The 15,439-nt window shown below is 38.7% G+C and overlaps 1 protein-coding gene across 1 annotated transcript in view; it reads right to left on the bottom strand.

Annotated features, from left to right (window-relative positions):
• si:rp71-68n21.9 (kelch-like protein 13) overlaps positions 1–14,222 on the bottom strand; it is a 28,342-nt gene extending 14,120 nt beyond the window's left edge. Inside the window, exons 1-2 of the mRNA XM_048540896.2 lie at positions 13,962–14,222; positions 332–476 (exon numbers count right to left, since the gene is read on the bottom strand). Of these exons, the coding sequence (XP_048396853.2) occupies positions 332–476; positions 13,962–14,062 (246 nt within the window). The 5' untranslated portion in view covers positions 14,063–14,222. The remainder of the gene's footprint in view (positions 1–331; positions 477–13,961) is intronic.
• Positions 14,223–15,439: the final 1,217 nt, after the last annotated feature.

The raw sequence follows: 15,439 nt of genomic DNA, 5'->3' as shown, positions 1-15,439 counted from the left end.
CATTAATAGCAAGAACATAAACACAGAAGAGGTAAACATAAATGAACCAAAGCTCTTGTCTAAAGATTAGCAAACTATTATATGAACACTAAGCGACAAAATTTAACCCATTATTGTCAACACAATAAAACAGTCTTAAACGATGAACAATTCTTATCGGAGATCTAAGCTCAATCCCTAGTATTTGTCTGCTCAGTAATAAACACAACTGGTGTACAAGAACGGATTGACTTCTCAAAATCTGCTGGGTATGACTACCCAGAAATGATTTATTTTACTCATAGATACAAAACTACATGCGTTAGAGCAGTAAAAAAGTTTTTGAATATACCTGTAGTACTGCTGAGCTGTGTGTCTCACTACTGAAGTCTTGAGTGCTGCCAAGAGATGTAGAAGACTGGCAATTTTTTGCTACTCCCATCCTACTCTGGTTCAAAGACACTTTCAGAGGCAAGGTGTCCTCTTCTAATAGTGAACTGAAAAACAGGATAATATGGAAAAACATTTACTTAACTTATAAGGGTAAGTTAACACTTTTCCTGTTTCTCTGTCACAAGAAAAAAATTAGATGTAATTGTTTTATATTAGCATTTGTAATTGCAAAGGAATCACTAAAGATTGCTATAGCCCAAGTTATCAGCAGATGAGATTACTCAAGTTCTTAAGGAGAGTCGTATTTGACTTGAAACTAATTCAGTTTCTCTCCACAAATGCTGCTAGACCTGCTGAAGTATTTGCAGCATATTTTGTTTTATTTCATAGTCTCAGCATCCCTGGTATTTTTCTTTTACTGTATAAGGAATACTAAAGATCTTTACAAATTCACATTCACTGCCTCTCACCCATTTGCTTCCGTTGAGTGGCATTGAACTGGCATTTAATTTGCTCTTCAAAGTGTTTTTTTTTTAACTTGCCATTGAGAGTTTACAGATTTCCAGATGCAATCCTTACTCTGGGTACAAAATTCATCTTCAAATTTATTCTGATTCATCCGCCAATTACTTTTAATTTATGCCCCCTGTTTTTTGACTCCTCTACTGAAGGACATAGGTCTTTCCTATCCACTCTATCTGAGCCCCTCATAATTTTATGTAGCTCAGTTAAACAGTCACAGTCATAGAGTTGGACATCGAGAAAACATCCCCTCAACTCCCTTCATTGCATAGAAAACAGCTCCAGCATGGCCAACTTTTCCTCATAACTAGCATTTTCCACTTTTTTAGCAACATGTTTGGAAATCTTCTCTCTCTGTTTCCCAATCCTTCTTGTAATGTAGTAACCAGAAATATCTGCAGTACTCTAGCTATGATCTAACTAGTGCCTTATGTTGTTCCAACATGAGCCCCCTCTATCCTTTCCTGGAGGTAATAAATAATCAAAGTATGTAGCATGCCTTCTTGATCTTATTCTCATTCATTGATACTTTTCCACTGTTTACAGCTTTCCTCCCTGCTATCAATCACATTGTCCATTGATGCATCATCCGTAAACCTCTTAAGCATTGAAATCATTTATTGATATAGTGCAAGAATATGAAGGGATCTAGACTGAACCCTGTAGATTCCCATGGGAAACAATGTTTCAGGCATGAAAACACCAGAACCATTTCCCTACTACTTCCCTTTGGAACTCGTGACTTTTCAGACCAGTCTGTCATGTAGGACTTTGTCAAAAGCTTTGTTTAACTCCAAATAGGCTATGTCAAACACACTAGCCTCATTGACCTTCCTTGCTACTTCCTCAAATGACACAGTAACTGAAGAGATTTTTCTGAACAATTTCCCAAACATTATATTGTAATTTCTCCCCAAACATACATGCAAGCGATATATTGTAAACTTTCCACCCAAATCTACACAGTATATTGAGCACAATTTTCCCTGCCCTGGTGTTGCTCAGCAAAGTGATATGAAGGGGAAATAAATAAGCATTGAAGAGATAATCACCCCCTTCTCACCACCTTGTAATTAAGTGCTGAGTCAGAAGGTCAATTCATGGTCACCAAAGGGCTTTGTTTTCCAGTTGCCTGATTAACCTGCCTTCCCAGCAGGCATGAGAAACGTATGGTTTCCTGACTGGAAACACATTTTGACCTGTTTTCTCAGTTTGGGCTGGGATTTCCATTTATCCCAATGTGGGGCTATTTCGAGGTAGATATGGAATGTTAGAAGGTGGTCACTGAAAGGCACTCCTATGCAATTGTTTATGACCTCACCACGATCCCCACACCAACAGAGTGGCCACATTCACACCATCACCTGAAGATCAGGTCTCCAGTATCCATTTCCAGGGTGCAGAAGCTGCTAGCATTTATCAAGGTCAATCAAGTTAGAGCAAGATTTTAGCACCGGAGCCTATGATTTCTGAGATCCTCATTATCAGTTCCTACTTACATGATTAGTGTTTAATCCAGTGAGCTTGGTGCACCAAATCTCAGGTTTGTAATCTCTCCCTCAAATTTACACACACACCAGCACATTGTAATCTCTATCCCCAAATACACATAAAACCTACTGTAATCTCTGCCCCAAATTTACAAGTACAGAGCAATGTAATGCACTGTTTCCTAAACTTATTCCTTTTGTTGCCCTCACTTGGACCTTTGCCTTGTTCCTGGTTGGCAGTGCAGATTTGAAACAATTTCTGCCTCCACAGTTCAGAAAGTTATGTGACAAATAATATTTAAATGTGTTTATTATGAAACTATTATATTTGTTTTTATTTCTACACGATTATACCATCAGCAATATATTTTGGCACTAACCCATGAATGAGTTTGAAAACATCAGCAGAAGAATTTAGTCATTTAACATACCTGTTTTATCCAGGTTTGTTTGACAGGGTCTCAATAGAGCAGGTTGAGGGGAATTTTGATTTGATTATTATTGTCACATGTACCAAAGTACAGTAAAAAGTTTTGTTTTGTGTTCAGTACAACACATCATAACATACAAGGATGTACAGCTCATAGGGTGATTAAACAGAGCAAGAATTACAAAGTTATGGCTGCAAAGAAGGTGTATAAAAAGCAAAATCGGTATGAGGTCTGAAATTCAAGAGGTTCATTCAAAATTCTACCAATAGTGGGGAAGGTTCTTTTCTTGAACGTGATAGTACGTATATTTAAGCTTTTGTATTTTCTGACTGATAGAAGAGGTTGGAGGATATTTATGGCTGAGCTGGGAGGGATCTTTTTTGTTGGCTATCTTTCTGAGTTTTGAGAAGATTTGTAGCTCAGGTTGAGGTTCTGGATATGAGTTTGCTCGCTGAGCTGGAAGGTTAGTTTTCAGACATTTCGTCACCATTGAAGGTAACATCATCAGTGAGCCTCCGACGAAGTGCTGGTGTTATGTCCCGCTTTTTATTTATCTGGTTAGGTTTCCTTGGGTTACCTTGGGTGACGAAATGTCTGAAAACTAACCTTCCAGCTCAGCGAACAAACTCACCTCCAGGCTTTCTTTCCATTGTAACAAGAAGTGTAGATGGAGTCCATGGATGGAAGGTTGGCTTGTGTGATGATCTGGATTGTGTTCACAACTTTCTGTAGTTTCTTACAGCTCTGGGCAGAGCAATTGCCATACCAAGCCATGATGCACCCAGATAGAATGCTTTCCATGGTGCATCTGTAAACATTGGTGTGGGTTCTTATGGACATGCTGAACTTCCTTAGCCTCCTGAGGAAGAAGAGGTGTTGTGTATTATTGACCGTTGCATCTTGAGTGAGAGAGAGGATGGTAGCAAAGGCATTGAATGCCTAGACTTTCCTTATGCAACTTTTTCCCTTCTTGGCCCCACCAAAGAAATTTTAAGACTGGCCTAGGCCAAGGCTTAGACTTCTATCAGCACATTCAATGGCTGTGGCAAAAGTCCTGTACAGTAAGCAGTTAAAATGTCTTTGGGGTTCTGTGAGCATTGTAAATGTATAAAACTCCTGTTACATGTGGGAGGAAATCAAGTTCATCCAACAAATTGCAGAACTGAGTTGGGGGAATGGAGGAGAAAAATTACCTTGTTCCATTTTTTTAAACCACAGCTGGATCCACCAGATTGCTGTAGTTGAAAGAGTTAGCATTCTTTTTTAAAACATTACAGCACAGTACAGGCCCTTCGGCCCTCGATGTTGTGCCAACCTGTCATACCGATCTCAAGCCCATCTAACCATGTACGTCCATATGCTAATCCAATGACAACTTAAATGTCTCTGTTAAGAAATAGAGTAGGTTTTTTTGAAATTATTATTTGAACAAATTACTATTATTATCATCCAAGATAGTATCATAACAAAGCCAAGAATTGTGGATGTTGGAAATCTGAAACAAAGACAGAATTTACTGGAGAAATTCAGCAGATCCGGGAGCGTCTATGGAAGGAGCATTGGAACTGAAACATTAACGTTAAATTTGATTTTTCTTCACAGATGCTGCTAGACCTGCTGAGCTTTTCCAGCAACTTCTGTTTATGTCCTTGAGGTTTATGTTGATTATAGCACCAGTCATTCAGGATAGGGAATAACTGTGAAAAACTGATATTATTTCGCCACCATTTTGTTAAAGGAAATTTTATCAGCTACCAACTTTGAAGTCATTAGAATTGGGACTAAATGTCAATTGTTAAAGAGCATGACACAGTTGAAAGATTGCAGGGTCAATTTGGAAAGACATGCCCTTTCACTAAAGTTTCACTTCTATGTTCAACTGAAGATGAACTCTGGTAAAATTAGCTCCCCGTGTAAGAGATTATTAATCCTCTACTGTCAGCTTTCAGCATGGCTCCATTGAATTACTTTAAAATAATTCATTGGAGAATACAGGAAAGAAACTGAGATGCAGCGTCTGAATCTTTGATTGTAACATGAAAAGATGCCTATTGATCACTCCAGTTTAATTCTTAATCAGCTCACCTGAGCAAGAAAAGATAACCCATGTTCTTTAATTGTGTTGGCAGTGAAATAATTGAATAGATTTTAGGATTGATTTATTGTCATATGTACCAAAGTATGGAGAAAAGCATTGTTTATGAGTGGTACAAGCAGATCATAGTAAGCAATGGTGTACCGGTCAAAAAGACAGAGTCACGCACATTACATTGCACAGGGCATGTGCTTGGCAAGATCAACGTTAGCAAGATCAGCATTATTTTAGGCTAGAGAGTCCATTCATCAGTCCAATAATGGCTAGGAAGTAGCTGTTGCTGAACCTATTGGCCTGTGTGTTCAGGCTTCTGTATCTTCTGCCTGACTGAAGAGATTGTAGGAGATCATCACAGGAACAATTATCAAGACCAAAAGATGTAGGAGCTATTCTAAGCTTCTCAGCTTTGGCAAATACTTTGTAACCAATGGAAAGATCTCATAACACCTTGATCAGATGGTGTTGGCAGAGCCCCCTCACCCACCTATTCACTTAGCTACAGTTTGTAAAAAAACTGAGATTACCAGGTGTAAAGGAGGATGTAAATAACAAATTCAGTATGTGCCATCATAATAACAAAGGGAGAAATCTGATGTTTATGTGGAATTAGCTCCAAACAAAAAAATGTTTTGTTAACAGATTGTAACCTCCAGCAATTGAAATTGTGTAAGCATACATTAAAGCTCCTTTATTAGCAATTATGCCTTAGGCATGACAATAGTAATCTCTGTTTCTGAAAAATGTGTAAACCACTTATTCCAAAAAAGCCTACTTTTTGATTTAACCAGCTAAACATTGAGGGAAAGTGAATGTTCTTTCCCTAAACATGTTCACAATAGCAACAAATGTATAAACCTGGACTCAGTTAAAACTCAAAGGTATACCTCCTTCTCTGATCAGTATTTTAGCAGTGACTTACTAATTTGCTAATCAGTTAGCTCTTACAAAATGAATAGAGGCATTGCCTCTGTAATAGAATTCCCTCAATTGATAGGTACCAAACTCTAAAGTATATTATTGGAAATGAGCTTTCCTTTGTGCATTTCACATAAAAACTTTGCATATGTGCTTGTAGAAATGGATTTACAGTTCTGTTATATGCAGAGGAAACCTTAATTAGTGAACCAGGCAATTTCAGAGTGTTTATTGAAATAAAGAAAACTTTGGATATAAACGTACCACATACCGTACCTGGCTAAGAGAGAGAGAAAATGTTCAGCATGCAAGCCCCTGCTATAACAGTCTTTGAAATCATCGATAACAGAACTGTACAGGAGAAACTCAGATAATTCTCTTTCTAACTTTTGCCTCTACTTCATAAGGTTTCTGGCCTCAGCTTGTCATAAAACTCAACAGCTGAGATTGCAGACTTGGAATATAAATGTGCATCTTGTAGTTCCATACAATGTGTGCTAAAGGTCTGATCTACGAAGGCATCACAGATTTTTCAACTCTATTGGATTCTGTGATTACTGAATGGTGGAGCATGCCTGATCAGCAGTTCTGTGTTCAATTTGGACTGTGCAAGATTAATTACAGACTCACTGATATAGTCTCATAAAATTCCAATTACAAGTTAACTCATTTCAAGCAAAATAGGTTAATGCTTCTATTAATATAATATATAAATGTGTTTTGTACAAATATGCAAGATATTCATTATTAATACTGCATATAGTAATGTAAGCAACTTACAAACAGCAGCCATGACCCTCTGGTATAGAACTTCTCAGAGACAGAATGATGTTGGCAGGCATGTCAATATGGTCAATCAGTCAGGAATATGTTGTGATATTGACAGGTACGAGATTATTGATGTTAAGAAAATAAAGTCTGATTCTGCCACAAGATTTTAAACAGAAAATTGAGAATCTTGCTTGTGAGAGATGAGAGGCATGTTATTAGTACATAATCTTGCCTTATTGAAATGCACTTCCTATTCTCCCAGGTTACTATTCTTGGCATGAAAGTCAAAGCAAGTATCTGCCAACTCCATCTTGCCCCTTGCTCCTCCTGTCAAAGTGGAGGCCTGTAGACACTAATATCTCAGGCTACCCTCTACGGGTGGGGACCAAATGCACCTAACCCTAACCCAGGTCACATGCACCATCTGTCCAAAGAACTTGACATTAGTAGTGCACTAGTCTCTCCACATTATTATGGCACATCTCCAACTCACTCACAATACACTTCTCCAGTTTGTGGTTGCAATTTGGAGTGTGCCAGCACCTTTCATTTGAATGCCAATGCTAGGACATGTGTGTACAAACAATCTTTTATCTCCTGGATTGGGCCGGGGTACATCTCAAGGCTCCTCAATTACTGTCTTCACGCTTGCTCACATCATACCCAATTGGATGTTTGCAATATCTTTGTCCTGCTTTGCCTTTCTGTGCTTTGCCTCCTCATTCAGAACTTAAAGGACCACAGTACTTCTGGATTGCCTTACCATTTTATACAGACACAAAGGCAGACGGCTTGTTGTGGTTGTCAGCAATAATCATACAAGGGGGAAACCATGTTGTTGTAGAGCATTGAGCTACGCCAGTATTACATCTTTACGTGGCAGCAGCTTGTGCAGTAAACACGCTGCAATCAAATAGCCACATCTCAAAGTGTAAGGGAAACAGTCCTTGGTTCATTAAAGGAAATTAGCCTTCAATCAGGGTTTGAAGAAGTCAATTCTGGGAATTGGAGGCAGTATTCTGGGACAATAATTGTGACGGGGAGCAACTCAATTGTGATGTAGACTGCGTGATTTATGTATATTTTTAATATGATTTATTGTAATTTGTGATTTTAGTTTTGAGTTAGTAATGTGGGCTTTCTGGGTGTCTAAAGTTAATAAACAACTTGCAAGTATTTCTGTAGCCATTGTGATTTCTTTTAAAACGGATTTTATGACCTAGATTTAGAATTAATGGTTTTTATTGCACCATTAATGGAATTTTTTTGTTTATCTGAGGTTGCCAAAGGGCCATGTAGAGGTATTCCTTGGAGGAGTACACTAAGATGGTCACCAGGAGACAAGGACTACCCTCTGCAGCCATAGCAGATTACTGTGTTAGGTACCTCCTGACTGAAGGCAAGCGTAGTTACAATCAGAGATAGTAGGAACTGCTGATGCTGGAGAATCTGAGATAACCAGGTGTAGATCTGGATGAACACAGCAGGCCAGGCAGCACCAAAGGAGCAGGAAAGCTGACATTTTGGGTCTGGACCCTTCCTCAGACCCTTCTTCTCAGTTACAATGCTGCCCACTCTTTGATCCTGGACATCATGAAGCAGGTGGAGATAGCGTTCTGATGCTTGGATCAGTCTGAGGTAAGGGCAGGGGGCTTTACAGTACAGATCAGGCACTGTGTGCTGCATAATAATCATATGCAGTGCTCTACACAACTGGAGCAGGCAGAGAAGGGATGTGATGGATGCTGAAGAGCTCAGAGCTCAGCAGCAATGTTTAGAGGATTACGATGAAGACATTGAACAGGAGGAACTTCTGCAAAGATAGAGCATAGCAGCATTAGGCTCAAAAGCCAGACTGAATTGACACCTGAATCCATACTTGAATCCAATAGATATGAGCAAGGTGCAGTGATCACTCATTGACTGACTCTCATTTGTTGTTGACTGAAAGGCAAGTAGACCCTATCTGTTCCCAAAAGCAAATGTAGTTTTTAGAACATAGAACATAGAACAGTACAGCACAGGACAGGCCCTTCAGCCCACAATGTTGTGCCGACCATTGATCCTCATGTATGCACCCTCAAATTTCTGTGACCTTATGTATGTCCAGCAGTCTCTTAAATGACCCCAACGACCTTGCTTCCACAACTGCTGCTGGCAACGCATTCCATGCTCTCACAACTCTCTGTATAAAGAACCCGCCTCTGACATCCCCTCTATACTTTCCTCCAACCAGCTTAAAAACTATGACCTCTCGTGCTAGCCATTTCTGCCCTGGGAAATAGTCTCTGGCTTTCGACTCTATCTATGCCTCTCATTATCTTGTATACCTCAATTAGGTCCCCTCTCCTCCTCCTTTTCTCCAATGAAAAGAGACCGAGCTCAGTCAACCTCTCTTCATAAGATAAGCCCTCCAGTCCAGGCAGCATCCTGGTAAACCACCTCTGAACCCTCTCCAAAGCATCCACATCTTTCCTATAGTAGGGCGACCAGAACTGGACGCAGTATTCCAAGTGCGGTCTAACCAAAGTTTTATAGAGCTGCAACAAGATCTCACGACTCTTAAACTCAATCCCCCTGTTAATGAAAGCCAAAACTCCATATGCTTTCTTAACAACCCTGTCCACTTGGGTGGCCATTTTAAGGGATCTATGTATCTGCACACCAAGATCCCTCTGTTCCTCCACATTGCCAAGAATCCTATCCTTAATCCTGTACTCAGCTTTCAAATTCGACCTTCCAAAATGCATCACCTCGCATTTATCCAGGTTGAACTCCATCTGCCACCTCTCAGCCCATCTCTGCATCCTGTCAATGTCCTGCTGCAGCCTACAACAGCCCTCTATACTGTCAACGACGCCTCCGACCTTTGTGTCATCTGCAAACTTGCTGACCCATCCTTCAATCCCCTCATCCAAGTCATTAATAAAAATTACAAACAGTAGAGGCCCAAGGACAGAGCCCTGTGGAACCCCACTCACCACTGACTTCCAGGCAGAATATTTTCCTTTTTCTTTGTTGTTTTCTTTGTTTTTGTTGTTGCTGAATAAAAGTGAACGTTTCCAGTCATTTGAAGCCTTTTCAGAATATGATCCTCCCATATTGAATTATGAGGAGATATTAGGCTACACTGGACATTAGGGAAAGAGCAGTATTCCCGAAAATGGGATAATGCGAAGGATGGGTAATCTATGTAACTTGATTCTTATTGCTTCTGTTGCAAAGACTGTCAATCAGGCGCAAAATAGCAATTCAGTGAGGAACATACATATGTATTGGCAACGAATTGTTCGCTGTGCCACCTATGTGCCCTCAGAAGCACTTCTTACAGTCCCCCTCCTACTACGTGCAATGGGAAAGGGCAACTCCTCTCTGACAGTGCTTGACTTGGTGCATGGTTGGACTTTATGGATGCTAGCACTGGGAATCACAGATGGTCCTGGCCATAATAAATGCTTCCACCATTGCTGAGCAGATGGTGGTGCGAATGAAGTGTCATAGAGGCATGGTGCATGGGTAATGAGGCTAACTGCAGAGAACCAGCATGAGAAAACACACTGGGGCTCATGGAGAGAATCCCTCCATAGAATTAACACAATGAATTTCTAGAAAGATTCATCCTTAGAATTTGTTTTGAAGTAAAGAAGAGTCGCATAGGGTTAATATTTAAAGCCTTCAATAATTTCATGTAAATTGAAAAGTCAAGGTAATGATATATATTGCATAGAACATGACTAGCATGGCTTGCAGACTGAAAATGTGCTATGTCAACTAAAAGACATTTGCTGATATTGAAATGAATACATTGGGCATACATAGAAAGTAACCTAATGGTTTTAGTTATCACTAAATTGTCACTAACATAGAATGCAATTAAAGGTATTTAGACATAAACAAGTTATTTTGGATTGTGAATGCTGACAGGTCCATTGGGGGAACATATCTGCTTTGCCAGGAGAATTCTTCTTAAGGCAGGAGACCCCAAGGTCTGTTGTTGGGTTGTGACCAAATTGCATACCTATTTCTTCCTGGTTAATGGCATATTTCCATTATTTAACTTATTTATGTAACTTTCCTTTTTTCCAGGAAATATTGGAATGCTATCTAATGAATAAAGTGTTTACTAAGATGTTTTTAATCACCTATCATTAACAATCTTGGAACTATTATTTAAAATTTCTACTGCCCTCAAACAGTATAACTGTATAAAGAGTTTTTACACTGACAATGCAGCCTCCATGCATCCCTGGTCAATAACTAAATTTTTAAAAAAAGTTAGTTTAAAGCCAAACATTGTTGACATTTTTCTGGTGGAAAAAAGACGATTTATTATTGCTAAAAATATTGTCCTACCTATGCTGTTCCATGGTGCTGATCAAACATGGCCTAATTATATCCTAGGCTGAACTGATTTATCATCTGGAACAACAACAGATGCTGTTCATTAGTAGTACGACACACTTATCTCATAATACTGTTCCTCAAAAATGTGTTTGATGCAAGGGCCACAGAACTACAACTGGATATTGAGAATGGAGATCAGTAGATAATTTAAATCAAACTGTCAACAATAAGCTAACTTATGCATTTTTTAAAATATTGTAGCATTTTGAGAGTTTGCCTATTCCAGAGATATATCTTACTGTGCTTGATGCTTCCATCAAGGCCCGTCCTCTCTCACAAACTCTAACTAAGTTTGCTGAAAAAAATGTTCAACTTTATTTTACATTGTACAATGGGCACAAGAAATATCATGTTTTAAAATATCATATTGGAGCATTGCATCCACATATGCATTAACCAGGCCTGAAATATTCATTGTCTATAGGTAAAATGATACTTTTCCAAAAGCATATTGTGCAAATTTGTTTGATTGCTTTCATTACATTATGGTCATTACATATCCAATGTAGGTATATAGTTTTATGGAGCAACCTGCGTCAGGTCTATGTGCATCCTTTCATTGGCATTAAGTTGTGTCTTCAGTATTGTGGAACAGAGCACAAAGAAAACTGTTGTGCCAGATTACACCACTCAAACCTACTACATTCTATAACAGTTAGCTGAATACTTAGCTGACATTAGACTCCAGATTTGATATTGTTCCAAATTCCTTTTTATTCTAGCATTTATCTGAGATGTGTGGGAGCTGGCAATCTATGAATTGTAACATTTAAAGAATCAGGTTTCCGATCGTTGCTAATGTCCACATTTTAACATGCGTAAGGGTGGGGCTTGTTGTGAGGTTTTGAACAGGTCCCTCAGGACTGAGGAACAGTTCAAACATGACAGGCAGTTAGTGGAGATACAATGAGAGAGAAAGAAACAGAAATAGGTTTCATAATAAGTAGAACTGTTGGTTAGCTGGGCTGCTGAGAAGGTAACAGAACTACATTGGTTCTGTGTGTTAGGCCTTAGGAAGAAATCTCATAAATATTTGGATCATTCAGTGCCATTTTCACTTAGTCGTGATGTGGGGATGCCGGTGTTGGATGGGAGTGGAAAAGGTCAGAGGTCATACAACACAAGCTTACAGTCCGACAGGTTTATTTGAAATCACAAGCTTTCAAATCTTGCTGATGCTCCACTCACACCTTTAACCTTAGATCCTTGCCTGATCAAAGCATAAATTTGGTGGTCAGGTCCAGGGTGATAACAATATTTACTGTTCCTGCCAGGAGGATAGTTAATGCAAATAGAAAGTTGAGTTGGGTGTAAAATGAGGGATCGTCTTGCTGTCACCCATTTCCTATCTTGGAAGAATTGTTAAAATCAACCCCATAAATAGTATTTGAACTTCAACAGTTAAGGAGAAGGCAATGAAGGCAATGAAGAAAGAATAAGAGAGTTGCACTGATTGGGTTAGATAACAGGGCATGCAAAGCAGAACAATGCATAGACTAGTTCAGCATTTTGCCTTGTTTCTGTGTAACGGATTCTATGTGAAACTTTACTTGTTGCAAATTTAGACAAAACAAATCTTGTGTGATAGAAAATGTGACACTTTTCCTCTCCTTTCCTAAAGATGCTGACTATTGCTGGAATTACTTCATTGGCACTATAGTACATTGTCCAAGCAAACCACATGTGGAATTTGAGAGATGTCAGAAATAAGCCCAATTTAACTTCAACTCATATCAGTAGACATGTAATTACAGCAGGTTTAATTGGATAGTGATCAGAAGTTGAAAGCCTGACTTATTTCTTTCAACTTCAAACCAAGAGGTGGTCTGGCTAATTGGCACATCTCCATGAGGATCAGAAAGCTCATTATTCCATCGTAACTTTCTCTATCTGTATAGCTGTACACAAGTGCATTTATTTGCTGAGCCATTTAGTGTGTTTGAGCATCACCTCTTATCTGGCATATTGAGGGTAACAGAGGAAGTCAAGGTGAGCAGGAAAAAGGCCAAGTGATCCCAGGGATTTCCACAAAGTTCCTTCTGTCCAAGAACATTTCACCATTTGTAAACTCTATTGTACAGGTATTTTGCACAAAGGATCAGAAAGCAGAAATTCAAAGCCAAACACGAGAAATACAAGATAATAAAATGTGAGGCTGGATGAACACAGCAGGCCAAGCAGCATCTCAGGAGCACAAAAGCTGACGTTTCGGGCCTAGACCCGAAACGTCAGCTTTTGTGCTCCTGAGATGCTGCTTGGCCTGCTGTGTTCATCCAGCCTCACATTTTATTATCTTGGAATCTCCAGCATCTGCAGTTCCCATTATCTCACGAGAAATACAACTTGATAGTGTCACTTTATGTTAAAAGCCAAACATAGAAGATATCCATTAACAGCTGGAAGTGGTAAGTGGATATGTTTAAAAAAAGGCTATGGTCAAATAAAATACACTGGATAAAGGAGAACCATTTGTTCGTTATTCCAATGTTGTCATTTAAGGACATTCACTGTATATTTTCCAAAATATAAACAATGTAGTTGTGGATGTTTAAAAGGGAAGTCGGCAATCAAAGAGTTAAGGAATCAATCCAGAATAATACAATTCATTCATATTTAAAATAATTAAAATCTTGAGAACTATGTGTATAAATATGGGCCACAGTCAGACAAACACAGGAAAATTACTGTCACATCACACCAAATTAACAGGATGATTGCTTTTGATCAACATTATCAGAACCCTGTCATGTTTTCAGAAAGACGTCTCTCACTTCCCAATTCATAAGAAGTCTGTATGAAAGCACTATTATCAAAATAATTCCATAATGCTTTTTCTTTAATTCTTACTTACAAATTTTTTTAGGTAGTTTGTACACATTTTGTGTCAGTAGCTTATAGATCCTGTTCTGATCATCTGGTCACAGACACATGCTAGCTGATGAGAAATAAATTTTCACTTACATGTATGTTGGAGAGGCTGTGGCTGTTCTGGAAGCCTTGAGAATAGAAACCAGAAACCTTCTGTCACTGGGGCTATTACAGAGTTTCCATTTCAATGGCATGGTGAGTTCGATAAGGCAGCAAACAATGCCATGCGTTTCTAATTACAGCAGCTTCTATCCTTTCACTTCCTCGGTTTAGTCCTTCTCCCCTCTAGGTAACTTAATTCTGAAGCCTATTCTAAAAATAGCAGGACATGATCGAGGTAACACCATCAGCTTCTAAACTAGGCAGATTGAGGAACATAAGCTTGCAATTGTCAGAAGCTTTTCTCACTGGCTCCCTCTCTCTTTGCTTCTCTATTCTGTGTTATTGACAAACTGTTCACTGTAGATCTATCTGTGGGAACATCTCATAGTTGTTTCAATAAGTTCACATAGGAACATTCCCTAAGTTTTCCCCTTTTAGGCTTTATGGGACAGGAAGGGGAGTGTTGAAGAACGATAACCATTGGTAAGTAATATACATATGAAATCCAGAGAATGCCGGAAAACCCTATAGAAATTTAACCTAAATAATCATGGGGAGAGAATGTTGGAAACAATGACTATTGTTTTATTCTCACTAAATGGGCATAATTTTAACAGATTACATAATTTTTACAGATATACTTCTCAAGAAGTGAATATGATTTTAACAAGTGAATAAAGGGATGCCATCTGCAATCATTGTGGTAATAAATCTGCATTCTGAAGTGAAAAAAAAAGCACAATGAAAAGGACAGTATGGGATTCACTAGGTGATAGATATTAAAACCCAATTGTTACATGGTTGTCCAAATTTTCCTTTAGAATGCCCTTTATGCTGAAGCAAGAGAACTCAGCAAAATTTTCAGAGTTACTCCTAAACTTTGGGAAAATGTTTACTTTCAATCTTAGTGAGCTGGAAAAGAAAACTATCATTGTGAGTATATGCATGTTACATCATACAGTGCAGAATCAAGCATTTACATTCTAATTGCAATTTTCCACATCCTCCAGCAGCCTGTCATCTGTACTCCCAGTGTTGGTTTTTATAAGTTTAAATGATCTTGGATCATATGCCCAGCATTTTAAATTGAGCATGGTGATAATTGGCAACATGGACACTTCTATCATTGCTTTCCCTGGACGTTTCAGTATTGGCTTTTATTTAAACAATGTGGAGGGCATGTTACAGTGATTGGACTAACAAATCCACATTACACAATGTATATTACAAATAATTGTGGAGAAAGTAAATGAATTTATTAGTTGCAATGGCAGAACTGTTTCAGAATATACTTTCAGTGGAAACTTGATTTAATTAGAAGCTCTCTCACATTTGATTTGGAAAGATATGTGATTAAATTCCACTCCAAGGCTTTAAAACAAAATCGAGACACAAGATCAGCCTTCTTGAGAGTGAACCCACGGAATGTCACTGGCCCAGATGGAGTCGTTGGCCATGCACTCAGATCC

The sequence above is a fragment of the Stegostoma tigrinum genome, chromosome 12, assembly GCF_030684315.1.
Source record: "Stegostoma tigrinum isolate sSteTig4 chromosome 12, sSteTig4.hap1, whole genome shotgun sequence".
NCBI lineage: Eukaryota > Metazoa > Chordata > Chondrichthyes > Orectolobiformes > Stegostomatidae > Stegostoma > Stegostoma tigrinum.
This window is presented reverse-complemented; position numbering and strand designations above follow the sequence as displayed.